Source organism: Zootoca vivipara, chromosome 5, assembly GCF_965207765.1.
Source record: "Zootoca vivipara chromosome 5, rZooViv2.hap1.1, whole genome shotgun sequence".
Classification (NCBI taxonomy): Eukaryota; Metazoa; Chordata; class Lepidosauria; order Squamata; family Lacertidae; genus Zootoca; species Zootoca vivipara.
Window position 1 is genome coordinate 40,080,692 of NC_142588.1, and position 16,902 is coordinate 40,097,593.

The 16,902-nt window shown below is 39.7% G+C and overlaps 1 protein-coding gene across 2 annotated transcripts in view; it reads right to left on the bottom strand.

Moving 5' to 3' along the window:
- Window positions 1-16,902, bottom strand: part of DOCK1 (dedicator of cytokinesis 1) — a 370,976-nt gene that overhangs the window by 38,791 nt on the left and 315,283 nt on the right. For both annotated transcript variants that reach the window (XM_035138566.3, XM_035138565.3), the window contains exons 39-43: window positions 7,748-7,837; window positions 5,017-5,121; window positions 2,173-2,314; window positions 1,916-1,994; window positions 613-697 (exon numbers count right to left, since the gene is read on the bottom strand). In XM_035138566.3, coding sequence (XP_034994457.1) covers window positions 613-697; window positions 1,916-1,994; window positions 2,173-2,314; window positions 5,017-5,121; window positions 7,748-7,837 — 501 coding nt within the window. The remainder of the gene's footprint in view (window positions 1-612; window positions 698-1,915; window positions 1,995-2,172; window positions 2,315-5,016; window positions 5,122-7,747; window positions 7,838-16,902) is intronic.

Genomic DNA, 16,902 nt, shown 5'->3' on the forward strand with positions numbered 1-16,902 from the left:
TAATATGGATCTGGCCTTTATAAAAACAAAAATTGAAAGTTTAGTGATCATTTAATAACATCTATCACTAATTTTTTTTATAAAAAAAACTTTCAAGATCTTGGGTTGTATTCAACATGGTGCTAAGCAGATTTTCTATCAGCACCAGCATTTATTCTTGTGTAATGAAAAAATCTACATGTCTCCTCCCTAAATCTGTTCAAGTAGACTGGGGGATAGAAATTGGGGGGGGGGGTCCTCCACAAGTGCTAATCCTTGTGTTCGTGCAAAAATGTAGTTGAATTCCACCCACTGATTTGAAACATAAAGACTGGCTTCAAAGATCAACCATATGGTTTTGTGAAAATATTATTGCTACCTAGAATCCAAAGGTTAAATCCGCATGGCTAAAATGTTTACATTAATGAAGTCAAATTTCAGTAACCGAAACCTGTATTTTCTAAGTGGGTGTGTTCTTTGTTTCTTATAGTAGGGATGTAACATTTTAAGAGACAATATTCACATCCATGAACAAAATTTTCGTCTCCTAAAATATGCATGCATTTATTTTCAAGATTACTAAATGGAATCAAAAGAGCTATTATGGATCTCAGTTTAACATGCAAAGATTACCGCAAATTCGTTGTCCGGGTTTTTCTCTCCTTTCCGAACAGGCCGTGAATACTCAAATCGCTGAACCTCATTCACCCTATAGAAACTGAAAGACACAATAGCATACATATTTTCTTACAACACACGTGAACATTAAAATGAGGACTGCAGCACACAATGAACCCACTCTGTGGCTTTAAATCACCAGCCGCTGCATGAAATTGCTCTCCACACAGTGACAGCTGCCGAGTGATTTAAAGTGACCTCTATGCATGCTCCAGTCCTAACTGAATAAAAGGTTATTAAAGTAACTTTTGATTAAAAGGCTGGATACAAATGATAAAAGGCTTAGAATAGACTTGCAAATAATACCAGAAATATAGGGCCACAAAGAAAATTACCAGCCCCTCTGCTCACACTTATTGATCTTCTGGCACATTCACATATAAAAGCTATTTACACATTTGGCTTAAGAAGCACCTTTATGTATTTTATTCTATCCTTATTTCACAAAGACCAGGGCAGCATGCGTAATTCTCATCTCCTATCTCCACCCCACACTAAGCAATCTGTAAAGCATAAAGTGTGTGTGCTTCACAGCTGTGTGGGAATTTGGAGCCTAGATACACCACCACACTGACTCCTTCAAATAAGTAATAAATATTTTAGTGAAATATTGCTTTTAAAACATTTTGGGAATGGGATGAAGTAGAGTAGTTGCTTATGTCTCCTTGGCTCCAAAGACCCTATGGTTAGAGCCACAACTATGATTAGGAATTGCAACTGTTTCCTTCAGTTTGGGCCCTGGTGGCATTTAATTCTTTCTATGGGAGGTTGCCCATCATAATACTTTGGGAACTTTGGGTAGTTCAGATCGCAGTGTCAACCCAGAGAGCATATGAAAGGTTAAGCGCGATCCTGAGCACAAATGCAGTCGGTTTTGGACAGGCATTGCTTTTAACAGGGTAAGGGGAGAGCAGAGAAGAGAAGGTGCCCAGTCCAAAATTCATTTCTGCTTGAACCACATTGAAAAATGTAATGCCTTATATGTCCTTGGTGTATATTTCATCTTTCTGAACAGGATTGGCTCAAGGTGTGGGCATATACGGTAGTTTAGCAGGTCATTTATCAAGTTAATCAGGTACAGCCTATTAAGCCATAAAGAGCACCTATTTCCAGAGAGGTAACCATGTTATTCCTTTGCAGCAAAATCAACAAAGATTTTTGTGGCATCTTAAAGACTATAAGATTTATAATGGCAGAAGCTTTCACAGGTATCTGCTACATGAGGTGCAGTGAAATTCCAGACATTTGACATTTGTACCTTAAAATTTGCTCTGATACCGGCTTGTGAAATCTTGATGGTAAATCAAGCTTTGGCTTTACAGTGAAGCACTGAATATCTGAATTACAGTGTTAAGAACTGTAATGATAAAACTGTTAAAATTACGTATCTGTAAAATTTCAACTTAAGTGGACATTCATACAGTAGAGTTATCAAAAACAACAAAGGAAAGGCAATGGGTCTGTGCATTCTTTGAAGGGACCTCATCACACCAATAGAGCACATTTAAAGGATACACTGCGCTGGAGAGTTTTTAATGTTTTCTCCTGGAGGAGACGTTGTCTTCATTTTCTCAGCATTAGGAAACTGAGTTAATAACCTGGCTTCAAAATCTTCACGACGCTCATATTCTTTTCCTCGGTAAATAAAAACTTTGTTCTGTCAACAAATACATAATGAAATTTGGGTACATTATAGATTCAGTTAGAAAAGCCCACATATATCTTGCTTAAGCATACCTAGTCTTTGTTTAAAAACTGATTTCTACAAACGTTGAAACTATACACTGTATCCAGGAAACAATTGAAGATAAAATCTGACATAAATTAAAAGCTTAATAAAATAAATTCTGCACCAAGAGCATATTAAATTAGCTGATCAATTTTTCATTAAGATTTTTTTTAAAAGATTTTGAATTTGGGAACATTGACTTTTGACTCAATACATATGTGATGTGATAGTGAAAAACTGGCCCTTATGGGAGCCACTCCTTGTAGGAAGTTATTTGTGATAAGCAGTTCCCCATACAACAGCAAACTGCTTAGTGTGTGTGTGTGTGTGTGTGTGTGTTTAACAATCAAGTAGTATATAAATTTTGTTAAACCAAGCAAGTAAAATAAAATGTAACTGCAACCATTCAGCTAAGAATGAAATTCCCTGAAAAAAATGGACTGGTCCTTATGTATTTTGGATACTATTGTGCAAGAAATGTATCATATGAATCATGACTTCAGAGTAGCTGCAGGATTGGAGATTATAGAAATAAAAAATGACAAAGACACAGGAAATAGTTAACTATTAGGGTTGAGAAGGCAAGGAAGAATTGCCATTGGAGCAAGAAAAATATGGGCTACCCATGAAGGCCCACATCTGACTACATAACCCAACCCAACTATGATCCTCTTTGGCTTAATAGGCCTTGGGATAGGATGGGCTACGAATGAACTATTTTTTAAATTGAAAAAACTATATCCAAGCACTTTAAAGAACCCCCTGCGAAGAGTTCAGTTGAGTATCAACACCAGTGATTAGAACAGAGCTTTTATTTTGCATTCTATTCCTTTGTCTACACAGATTATACAGAAAATGGAGTATGCTAATTCAGTTCCATTTTAGTAAAATATTCAGGACAGCTTTGCCACTTCTCTTGTGTTTCCTAACAATTCTCCAGAGCTGTATTTAGCAACTCTAAATCACTAGCAGATAACTCTGCCCATAGAGAGAAATGTGTACTGTATTGCAAATTAGTCTGCATGTGACAAAATGCTTAATAAATCACAGGCCTTGCTTTTGTAAAGACAGAAGGGAAGTTGATAGATTTCATTGTCTTGCTTTTAGTTCAAATATGCTCTCACCCCACAAACCTGAAATATGGGGTCCCAGAAGTCTGAGAAAGGCAAGGTCCTGTTGCGCAAGCAGAAAACCATTTCTCACATGCATGGCAGCCCTGGACAACCTTTATCTTTCAAAATTTTACACAGAAACATGTCACCTTGTTCTTCTGCTGCCTTGCTCATACCAGGAGATACAGAAATTAGGTTTTCCCTTGCATTTAGTAGAAAGGGGGGTTGAGTTATCGAACTCTATCCCCCATAGCATGGGAATGATTTAAAATCAGATACAGCTCTGTGCCAATGATCCAATTCCTATGGACTTCAAAGAGTCTTGAGCATGCCATGCATGAGGCTGCAATTGTTTTTGAACTAGTAGTGAATCACAGGGAAGCTGTTCACAGTGCAGCACTCATTAAAGCTCACTTCTGTGACCTTCCATGTATTCTCCTTACATTAATGAGTCTGTCTGAGCATCATATTTTGGGGACCCACAAAGAAGAGAATGGGTGCATTCACTTTCAAACAAACCACAGTTCCCAGTGACATCCAAACTCAGAGAACTATAATGTATTAGAATAAGCCAAATGTGAAAGAGGGAAGTGTGCACGCTTTGGGCCCATGCAGGCTTATTTGCATACTTCCCCATTATGTCTAAATCAGCAAAATGAGGTGTTCAGAGTCTATAAAATTGTATTGGGTTCATTCTCTCTCAGTGGAATCCCATTGTTCAGGTTTTGACATAAAAAGTAGCAAATGATGATGATCTCTGTAGCTATTTGATGGATTAATTCACTGGGGGGGGGAGAGTAAATTAACCATTTAATTCTTAGCTTTTATTAACTGTTATATCTAAAGGTAAAGGGACCCCTGACCATTAGGTCCAGTCGTAACCGACTCTGGGGTTGCGCGCTCATTATTGGCCGAGGGAGCCGGCGTATAGCTTCTGGTGAACCAGAGCACCACACGGAAACGCCGTTTACCTTCCCACTGTAGCGGTTCCTATTTATCTACTTGCATTTTGATGTACTTTCGAACTGCTAGGTTGGCAGGAGCTGGGACGGAACAACGGGAGCTCACCCCGTCACAGAGATTCAAGCCTCTGATCTTCTGATCGGCAAGCCCTAGGCTCAGTGGTTTAACCCACAGCGCCACCTGGGTCCCTACTGTTATATCTAATATATCACAAATCAGATTTGGGAGCTTCAATCTGTTTGAACAAATGTCACTATATTTTTCATTTTTTATAATTATTATTATTACATCTGCAAAATCAGTATTTATATCTAATGCACGTTGGTTTCATATCATCCTTTTCAATTATTTGAAAATTATATGATTTGTAAGCAGACACATAGAGAAAAGCAAGGTTCTTCTAAATAAAATTGCGGAGTCAAAAATAGATATAAAAAGTAATACATCTTGATCCTAAAATGTACTGGATATTTCATCAACTTAGCACACTGAAAGAGTATGACATTTTCAAGAATAGCATCTATCTGTTACCCATCAAAAGCTGAAATCATTTACCCGTAGAAATGTTGGAAATCCTTGTCCATAGTATCCAACAGCAAAATAATCTGGTTTAGGTCTGATTACTTTCACAATATTTTCATAGAACTGTGCTTGCTTTTTCTGTGTAGAAAAAAATATGTGGTTAAAAAAAATCTTTCATTCAACAGGAGATGATAGCATTTTCTTGTTAAAACTGCATTTTCAATTTCTTTAGAATCCTAACACATGCCTGGTTATCTGCAAGTGAACATATTAAAGTATTTCGATTATTTGCATATCACTTAAAACGCAAGTAAGACACAGATGATTATATCCAACTAAGTCATACTCAGAGCAGATCCTGTGAAATAAATAGACTTCTGTTACTTAAGCAATTGATTTCAATGAGACTCTGGGTTTTGACTAATGTTGGATATCATCCACTGAATTTAAAAAATATGACTTTGCCCAAAAGCTTACAGTTCACAAGTCCACATATTAATACAGTCCAACTGGGAAAGGCAGGAAGGACAGAGATTATAAAAGTACAGTGTTTTATAGAGTATTTCTACAAATTCTAAAGACAGATATTGTTAAAAGGAAGAAGAAAGAGATATAGCAGAGAAATATTTAGGAAGGTAAAGAGTAAAATCTTGAAACTTTTAAGGAAGAAAGCAAAAAGTGATGGTGGGGTGGGTGGGGAATTGATGTGTAGGGAGAAGTGAAAGAAAGTGAAGAAAAATCAGCTAAGTATGAAAAGCAAGGCAAATGAAATAGAAACAAACACCCAACACAGTTAAGCTATCTTTGTCTGATCTCAGCTTTCAGAGTCCTTCCTTAAATGGAAGAGCAACTCAGAATATATATATATAGCGGTTGGTGGAAGCCCATATTTGTTTTGTCAAGTACACGCAGGGCTCTTCAGCAAACAAATATGGAGATGTCCAACAGTGTCTTTCCATCAGCAAAACAAGCTGAAAAACCTGCCTTTCCTCTCCTCCCTCATGCAGCCACCCCAATGCAGTCCCACTAAATCAGTTCTTGAGATGTGGGAGATCCTCTGGACAATATTTGAGAGGTTGAAGTGGGTCTTGAAGGCTGGAGGGACAGAGGAAGCTCACTCACTGAATTATCACCCACACATTGTAGGTACAATAGGCTTTATGTATAACAACAAAAGCATTATTCAAACAATGCATTTTTTGTCACCTGTCGGATTCAAAGTGTGCATGAAATTAACTCAACAACAGGGCTGATAGAACATACAAAAGGACGTGTGCTGCAAATTTTTTATGACCTAGTGTTGTTCAACAAAAGCAATTTGCATCTATCTACCGGTATGTGTCACATATACTACTCATGAAACAGACACAAAACACCAATCCAACTGTGGAAGTCTCTAACACAAATTGTCTTCAGATTCCTATTAGCCTATCTGGTTGGGAAACATCTCTGCATGTATTACAAAATATGCTCTCAGGCTGAAGGGCGAAAATGCAACCCGGTTCCAAAGAAAATGGTAAGAGAGAAGCTGAGAAGTCAGAAGGAAGTTGTGACTAGTTTAGAAACTATCTGAAACATCTACACAAAGCAATAGTATTTCCTCTTTTAAGTGGACGCTTCTGGTTTTCATTCAACTGTTTCCTGCACCGCAAGAGTTTTCTACACTATGAAAAGTGGAAATGCTGGAGTAATATGCATAAGGCTTAGGGGAGAACTGTTGCTTTGGTCCAGTAGCCTTACTTTGAGGCCTGGTCTTGTACGGTACCTGCTGGTGGTGCAATGCTGCATTGCTAACCTGCCTTTGCAAAGCTTACATCGCTGTCACTTACCAAGAGCGAGAGGGACTGTAGCTCAGCACGGTCAGGTGCAGCAGCAGAGCCAATCTGACGCTCCTAATACCAAGCAGTTGCTGCCTCATTCTTCCCTCTCTTGGTAAGTGCCTGCCATGACAAAAGCCTGGTCTTATGCCCGCAGAGCGCCTGGTGAATAAAGCATGTCCCAAAGGTTTTTAATCCTGTTTAGCAGGAAGGTATTAAGCCTGGCTAGCAGTGGATGAATGGCCTTTACAGAGAGAGCATGGCAAGGGGAGTGCAACCAAGCCACTGCCTCTCGATTTCTTAGACTTTTGATACTATTTATTGGAGTATCCTTCTGGATTGGCTCTTTGGAATGGCAAGTGGGAGCACTGTGTTGCGCCATGTCCGAGTTATTAACCCAGGCACCCCCAAACTGTGGCCCTCTAGATGTTTTGGGCTACAACTCCCATGATCTCTAGCTAACAGGACCAGTGGTCAGGGATGATGGGAATTGTAGTCCAAAACATCTGGAGGGCTGAAGTTTGGGGATGCCTGTAAGCACAACAAATTGTGAATAGGAGGAGCAGAAAGAAAGCATTTCCTGAGATACTTTAGGAAAATTAACAAAATTAAGGCAGAATTTAAATATGACCAGGAAATGCTTCACTGATATATGGTTTCCAGCAGCAATTTTAAGAGCACTTGGGAAATGGTTGTTGTACTTTAAAATAAATTCCCTTTTAAAAAGGTTCTGGGCTACAAGTTTTTTTATTAAAAAAATCACAATTACTTTAAATAGAAGGAACTTTCTCTTTTAATTCATTGTGAAATCTATCCAGTTATTCAATTAGCACCCAGCAACTTTTCCAGTAGCCCCACACAGTTTGAAGTGGTAAAACCTAAAAACAGGAATTCTAGAAACAATCTTATGTTTTTATTAATTCACAATGGACTGAGAAGGAACCTACCAGCAGTTCACTGAGTTGTTCATAATCAAACATTTCGTTTTCGTACTGTTCTGCAAGTTCTTTGCCCAAGGCAATGGCTTCTTCCCACATCTGTTAAAAAAACAGCCAACATCTGAAACTCAGTCACAGTCGCAAATCTTTTTTTTTAAATCCAAAACCCAGTAATATATGTTGCAATTCATGGTGTGCATAGCCTACCTATAAAGCAACAAAACAAGCAATGTAATAATTAAAAAACCAAATATTACATTTGAACAGATAACCTGGGCAACTTTTCAGATGCCTATATTCATGCTGCCTTCTCTCTTGACCGATAAGCCAGGAGAAAGGGGGGGGGAATAAGATTAATTTGGTATGGTTGTTGTGAGGTCGTTGCATGAGAGGGCAAATAGGGAAGATATGTTGGATGCATGACATGTAAACCTAAACATGAATGAGCACAATGGATTCTATTCCTCCACCAACATACAGCACAATGCTATGCATATCATTCAAGTAAGAGGAGGCTGCAAATACTATTAGTTAGTTAGTTAGTTAGTTAGTTAATATGGCTTTTTTAATGACTTCTGAAGGACAGATCACATTCAGCCTGGCCATATTACCTATTTAGCTTAGGCATTTGTAATATAACGTAATATATGGTACCAAACACCTGGCACAACTAGATGAGAGAAATGATTGGTTCTCAGGTAAATAAACATGTGCATGCGTGCGCACACAAACAGTAATAGCAGCGGAGAGGGTGCTATCAGGGAGTTGTTGCGGCTATTCCCGAGTAAAGACGCTCCAGTCCGTTGTATCTTTAAAGGTTTTATTGTGCATACTATTTATAGTGCAGAGATAGCAGAAAACATGACCTCCTAGTCACTCTCAGAATCCGGCAATGGCGCCCGTCTTCATCGGGGCCAGCATAATAACCTGGGCACCCCGAAAGACCGCCCCTTAGCCCTGTGTTTGGGCACGCGCCTCAATTCGGGCGCTGGAAGGAGCAGTGCCCCTTCTTCCCTTTCCCAGCTGGAGCCGTGCCTGGGCATTTCCCTCCCTGAGCCGTCCCTCCTCCAATTGTTGGCCAGAGTGGTGCAGGGGCTCCGATGCCTCACTGAGCCCTTCCTCCACCGTCTGTTCCCCAGAGCGTTGCCAGGGCTCTGATACCTCGCTGATACCTCCATCCCGCTTCCCCCTGACCTGCTTCTAACGCTGTCGCTGAGCGAACTGCTGGTCAGGATGATGGGGGTGGGGGAGAGTCCCCCTGACAGGTGGCATTGGTGTATGCTTTTTTTAACCCTTTCCCCCTTGTGTAATTTCTTGGTTTGTACTTCTAGTAGCTGTTTCCCCCCAACAGATACTATATAGGTTTTAAATGCTTTTAGGGTATGGGGGTTTGGTTTTCAATCTGGGTAATAATCCCCAGCATGTATGGACCTCAGTTTTCCTAGGACCCCAGTACAGATTCCAGGATTCATTTTTTAAAAAATAAAACCATGTGAAATTTGGTATCTGTTTATGTATTTAAATATGTAGTTTTGAAATTATTTTACCACAAAATATGGATTTTAAGCATATTTTCTCTCAAACTCCACATCTTCCAAACATATTTTATACTAAAATATGCAGTTCAATATTTTTTGAGCTATGAACTACATCAAAAACTTCACAAGCAAAACCTGAAGGATAACCAATACACACATTACCCTGGTAGGTGCAGTTCATACCAGAAGACACGAAAAATAAAATCCTCCAGCATCCCTATTTGTTAACCTCATCCAAGTTACCTGCATGTTTTACTATGTTAAAAAAGCAAAACCCCAGAGATCTAATTACAAATCATCTGCTATCACCCAACTGTGATCTAATATATTTGTTGTTAGAAACAGCTGAAACTTATCAATGCCAAGATTGAAAGACACCGCAGCAAAGGGGGAAAAAAACCTCTGGACATTCTCTGTTCCTTTCAGAACAGTGAAGAGTATTTATAGCTTTAAAAGCACACTAAGAATACTAAGTTCATCAATTTGCACAGAGAGCCAAAGGCTACTACTTCTCTAAAGCACAGCACCAACTGAATAGAAAATAAAATTCTTGAAAGACAACTATTTTCTCATTTGCAATACTAAGGCAGGGTTAAAAGCATCTTTAAAGTAGGAGTTTGTCAGCAATATGAATCATGTTCCGTAATGTAGCAAAAAAAAAGCCTTTATGCAACTATTCAAGAGATTAACAATCACTTTTCTGTCATAATAGTAATATTTATTCTGCTTTCCTGTTAAACAGCATAACTGAGAAGTTTTAATTTCTTGACCATGCCTACACTGGAGTTTTCTCAATAAAATAATGTGTATATAAGGAATTGTTTGTGTGCATGAAATGTAGAAAACCTATGACCAGGAAATAAAATAAAATCTTCTCACTATAAGGCAGGAGAATTGCAGAGTGCTCCTGGCACAAGAAAATGGTCCCTAGAGATGTGAAACAATAGGTTGGAATCCACATGATACTTGGGAGATTGCTGGGAACCACATACAGGGCTATATTTAATTGTGTCTCTCAACTGAGTGAACCAGGCATAGGCTTTTCACAACCTTTCCCTCTCTCCTGTAATCTCCCGCATTGTCCAATGGGTCTAAAAACCCTCTGGAGCAGATTGGGAGCGAGGCCCTGGCAGATGCAGAAGAAAAGGGGAATCGGAAAAACTATCTCTTTCTAGCCCCATTTTCCACACACGAAACCTCCACTAGATTAAAGTACAATGACAATAAAGTATCTATCTACCGGTATCTATCTATCTATCTAGATCAAAGAGCCTTCCGTCAGTGGAAGGACACAACTGTATACAACCACAATAATCAAATGCCATGCAGCACTGCAAAAAAATTGTGCATCCAACCTTTCTTTTTTTTTAAAAAAGAAGTTGTCTCTAAAGTCCTGTGAAAACTCTGAAAAAGTTTCCCATGTTCACCGCAGCAAATTTATTTGAGAGAGAACAGTGCAATTGTCACAAGAGCCTCTGATAACTGAAATCTATAAATATTCTTGAAGGTCAAAAATGTCCAATCTGCTGCCTCTCAGATTTCCTGCTTTGGAACTTTTCCCAGCTTTGCCTAGGACATGGCAAGTCATCTAGAGGAAAGAGAATCAGTGTATAGTGCTTTGTTTGATGTATGTTTTTTAAAAACACACCCTAACAAAGGCACAAGTGAATGATGTTGGGGATACTGCAGTGGAAAAAATATGCTTCCCTTTCACTGAAAAGATGAGATGTCTCAGGGACACAAACATTTAGCAACCCTCTTTTATGGGAATGGGTCAGCTTCTGAAAGGGAGACCTTATTTTTATATGGAGGCAACTATAATTTTAAAAGTTCACACTCAACAGTCGCAGTCTTAAAAATGAAATGTGGGGTCTGGTTTCACGTGTGTGTGTGTTTGTTTTTTTTAAAAGAGCTCTCAGCAGTAGAAAGAAAGTGTCCCTTTCAGCACCACTGAAACGGTTTCAGTGGTACTGAAGTTCTACCCAATGTAATGCTAGGTTAAAATTAGGAATATTAGTTTAGAAGAATGTAAACTCCTGAAAAAAGTCAGGGTTTGAAAGGTTACGCTGCAAAAGATTTTGTCCTGAGTTACAGAGAGAATTACCCTAGGGCTGGGCACCCTGTGAGTGTGCAGAATTTGAAAAGCTTATGGGCGCACATTTGTCCATGTTCTGCAAATATGTATGGCTTACCCAGTAGCAGAAGGCATAGTGGCGCTGCTCTGCTCACGTGACCGCACTCTGGCTGAGTCGCTGCTTCATACTGGGATGGAGAGAGCTAAGGGCAAGGTGGTGACTAGGTCCATGTGGCACCAATGTACTGGTAGGAGTGCCAGATTGGCTCCAGACCAACCTTACCCTTTGCCCTCTCCATCCTAATATGCAGGAACGACTTAGATGCAAGGAGATCAGGTGAGCAGCACACGCCCAGCATGCCGTCTGCTACTGGCAAGGCATACTCATATACCAAGCATGTCAGATGAGTGGCACAGTCTCAACCATGCCATCTGCTACTGGCCCTGCCCATGCAATGTATATACCCTATATACCACGTGGCCCCCTACACATGATGCTGAGGCACCTTTGAATACATACCACTCCCAAGTACAAACTAGTCCTAAATCTGTGCACAACACACTAAATATATCTATAGAGAATAAGGCTTACGTATTATTTGTTGAATTTAAAGTGGAATTTTAATGCAATTAAGGGCCAAGCTAGATGCAATGTTAACAGTGTTTTTGTGTTTTGTGGCTCACAAACATCAGGATGGCAGCAGGTAGAGAATTTAACCCTCTCCTTGCCCTGCTGTGGTCCTGAAATGAGCCCCTCCTCTCAAGCTTGTACTGTATTTGCATTGAAGGAAATTCTCCATTGGTACCAATGACACAAGGCAATTAGATGAATCTGTTATTTCTCTTATGGCAGTAACTTATGGCTACTTAGGAACATTGGACGCTGCCTTATGCAGAGTCAGATCATTGGGCCCATCTAACTCAGTACTGTCAATCCTGAGTAGCAACAGCTTTCCTGGGTTTGAGCAGAGATCTCTCTCAGCCTTACCAAGAGTTCCCAAGGATTGAATTTAGGACCATCTTCTAGATCAGGCACCCCCAAACTGTGGCCCTCCAGATGTTTTGGCCTACAACTCCCATGATCCCTAGCTAACAGGACCAGTGGTCAGGGAAGATGGGAATTGTAGTCCAAAACATCTGGAGGGCCGAAGTTTGGGGATGCCTGTTCTAGATGCTCTACCACTATGCCAAGGACCCACTCAATATATATGCTCAATAAATGTTTGTTCTGTTGTTGTTTTTTCCTGCTTTTGCAATGACAAATTAAATTCTCTTATTTTGTTCTCATTGTTTCTCAAGTAATTGGAAATAATGTTAATATGGATAGGCAAATTATCCTGCTATAGTATACTTGTAATTACTTGTTATCCCAGTAAAGTACAAGATGTATTTCAGTTGGTGATTAGACAATCTCTGAAGATTTCTAATCAACACGAGTGAACGATGGAATGAAGAGCACTCTCAGGAAGTCAGTCTTTTAAACACATCTACTTTAGCTTTCTCATATTATCTATATTTGGATGGAAGATTTTCAGTTGGACTTCGCAAGCAAAATGTCTATGTCTCACAAATCTAGCTGGATTTCCTGGATCACCTTTCCCAATGACAACCTCATAAAACAGAAATTGAAGTGGTTTCTCTTTTCTTACTATTTTTATGCTCTCCGACCTAGCTGTTGATAAGTGAGATTTTCTTCCTTCTTGTTAGAAAAACTTCCTAACAAGCCACTCAGATCCTTACACAAGTTTCCACACACCCAAAAATCTGCTTATGGTCAATTAACCTTATCCTGCAGGAAAGGTTTTGCTTAATACGCTCCTGACTAGCACTCTCAATCTGATGTTTCATATGAAACCACTGACACCATTTGTATCACGATCAGTTCCTGGCAATGGGAGTCTTTATTCTTTATACTTTATACTCAGGCTTAATATGTGCACTGTTCTACTAATCTCTTCCTGTTTTCCTACAGTTCAATTCTTCAGCTTTTCCCTTCCTATACATCCCATTTACAGGGTAACCAAAGCCACATCCAGCATGTTAAGCAGGGATTACAAATGGAAGGTTACCAGGCAGAAGGTTACCAGGGTGGTGCCCGCCCTGTGGAACGCCCTCCCATCAGATGTCAAAGAGAAAAATAGCTACCAGATTTTTAGAAGACATCTGAAGGCAGCCCTGTTTAGGGAGGCTTTTAATGTTTAATAGATTATTTTATGTCATTTTTCTGTTGGAAGTCGCCCAGAGTGGCTGGTGAAACCCAGCCAGATGGGCGGGGTATAAATAATAAATTATTATTATATTATTATTATAATTACTTCTAAATTCTCTGGAGTAAAGGTGGTTCATTGGTGCAAGGCCTGCATATATGTAGTAGCCTTTTAGTAGAGAATTTTGAGTCGTAGTAGGAAAAGAATCACTTAAGGGGGAGCTAATATATGCTGGAACTACACATACACCAATACTTTGCTTTGCAGGGGCTGAGGGAGTATGTGTGGGGCTGGGTACATGGGGCTGCCGGGCTGCTGCCTAGCAGTTTTCCAAGCCATTTCTCCCCAGCTAGATTCAAGGAAAGACAATAATTCTGGCAGGTGGATAACGAGTTGTTTAGAAAAGGGAAAATGATTAAATATTCCTTCTGTTGTTGGAAGAATGCCCCTTACAAATAACTGTACTTGCCTTGAACGTTCATTACGTGTTTCCAACGCACGTTTAGTTTCAGAAGATGGGAAATCAGAAATAATAAACTGGTCTATTTACTGTTGGGGCTGCATTTTCAGTGTTAAGAGCACCGTGTTTTTGCATAGCTACGTCAAGCCTTCCCGAATTTAACATGATTTAAGATGATGATATGGTGTGACAGGAGGGTGAAACATTGTGGAAAGGTGCCGTTTGTGGACTGTGGAAGGAGCAGGTGAATGTGAAGGGGGAAATAATTTCTCAATTGCCAACATGATGTAGCATTACCTTTAGCGTTAAGTGTCACTGAGAAATGCCTGACTACAGATGGCATTAGTACCTGGGATTTCAACAACAGAGGGAATTCAGTAGCCAAACACTGATTAAACTGTGAGAAATTTAAGACTAAAATCCAGGGCATTTTCAAGGAGCACATGGAAACACACACAGGAAGAGGCTGAGAATATCCTGCCCTCTATAGCTACCAATGCAGCCTTAAATCTCTATTATCTATTCTACTAGTCCTTTTCCTTTGTCATTAAACTTTACTTTTAATTCTACAGTTGACTTGAGCTTCCCCCCTCACAAGTTCTCTCAGTCTCAAACATATATGACCTAGCATATTAAAGAATTTTTTTACTAAAAATACAATGTCACGCCAAGTAGCCAAATCCAGCTTCACCCACAAAGGTTTTCTCCAGACTTGGTCTGCTCTGCTCTTGACCGCTAGCTTCCATGATGTTGCTATAAGCCAGCAAACAGGATGAGGAAGAGGCACCAGCCCATGTGTCAAGTGACACAGTCTTAGAAGTAAACACGCAGTCATGCCCCAATACTGTATGAAAGGAGGGAATTATCTTTCTTGCATCATTAGGACTTTAATTTTCTGGCTATAATCCCTGTGGGGAAGGTATGGTACGGTAGTTAAAAAAGAAAACTCCACAGACCAAGTAGTAGCAACCCTTTGAATTGTGCCAGCTAGTGGTTGCTTTTATTTCTGTGTGGCCAAAGGCCGATCTAGGGCAGCGCAACCAGTTCGGTCGCACCAGGCGCAGAGCTTCTGGGGTGCCTCAGCAGGTGTGAATTGAACTATGAAGTTCAATAGAAAGTGAAGGGGGTGGCACCAGATTTTGGCATCGTCCAGGGTGCCACCGAAATTTGAGACTCCAAGATAGACAGCTGGTATGGTTCTTGTATAGGTTTTTCAAAAAAATAATAATTAGATTATAAACTGCTTTGGAGTCTCTTTTCAGGGTTGTAAAGCAGCTTATACTTTTTCTTATACAGTGGAACCTCAGTTTATGAACACCTCGGTTTACGAATTTTCGGTTTACGAAAGCCACGGACCCATCTGGAACGGATTAATTCACTTTCCATTACTTTCAATGGGAAAGTTCGCTTCAGTTTATGAATGCTTCAGTTTATGAACAGACTTTCGGAACCAATTACACCCATGCTTCAGGTTAAGTACGCTTCAGGTTGAGTACTCCACGGACCGTCTGGAACAGATTAATCCACTTTCCATTACTTTCAATGGGAAAGTTTGCTTCAGTTTATGAACAGACCTCCGGAACCAATTGTGTTCATAAACCGAGGTACCACTGTATATTTAAACTATAAGCCCACAAAATCAATACCTGACCTTCCCTGATCAAAGGTGTCCCCGCACATTTAATTTTCTTTTTGGCCCATTTAAAATATACTTGTTTCCAATTACTGCCAATGTTCCCCCGATATGGACTCAATCTGCACATATTTTTCCTGTGTACTAAAGCACATAGAACACAAGTCAGATAATGTGAATTTTCAGTTGGAAAATTCGAGAACCTCTGTAAACAATAAGGAGCTCTAAAAATTGTTCATTGAATGCTGAAAACACAGATAAGAATAGTACAGATTTTGCTTATCTTTCTAAAATGGAACCTAAAAGGATACAAAGCAAACATTCAGCAGTTCTTTAACAAACCCACATTTACTTTCCGTTTTCCATTAATACCCACAATTGGTGTTAAAACCAAAACCAGATTGTTCTACAAAACAGTGTTTTTGCAAACTGTGATTTTCTCATTTTGTAGAGCCATGCATGGTGAAAACATAGTAAACAGGTATTTTGCCTGCTGCTCATAAACAGCCAATTAGTGCCATGGTAGCAGAACTACACAAGTCTGTGTTTAAAATAACATGGAGTTTGGAGCTGATTTTCCCTTAAAAAGCTGAAGAAATCAAAGCAGAAATGCTGCAAAAATACTGTTGTGTCCTGCTGGTTTCATAACCCTCCAACCCACAAGCAATAACATTATATTTAAAATCTGTGCCCTTCCTTTTAGCCAGTTTCATGTAAAGCTTCATACTGAATATTTCTGCTGTCTCTCAAACCATTTACTGATTATTATAACCTGTTTGTATCCTGCTTGTCATCTAAAAGTCAAAGGAACTCACAATTACATTACATTAGGAAAGTCCTCAGAATGAGCACTCCATTTCATAACCAGAACCACCCAGTATATTATCTTGAGTGTATAAGGTAGCTTAGACTGGCTCAGGGCCATGTTGTGAGCTTACTGACCCTAGGTCTGTCCATTTCATGTCGATCTGCTGCACACTTGCTGTTGTTTAGTCGTTTAGTCGTGTCCGACTCTTCGTGACCCCATGGACCATAGCACGCCAGGCACTCCTGTCTTCCACTGCCTCCCGCAGTTTGGTCAGACTCATGTTCGTAGCTTCAAGAACACTGTCCAGCCATCTCATGCTGCACACTACCCACTAGCAATTCCCTAAGCATATTCACAGACTTGACTTGAGCCCATGTGCACTTTAATTAGTCTAATCTCTGCAAACTAAATACCTATATGTGTATGTAGGAGTGTGAGGGACTC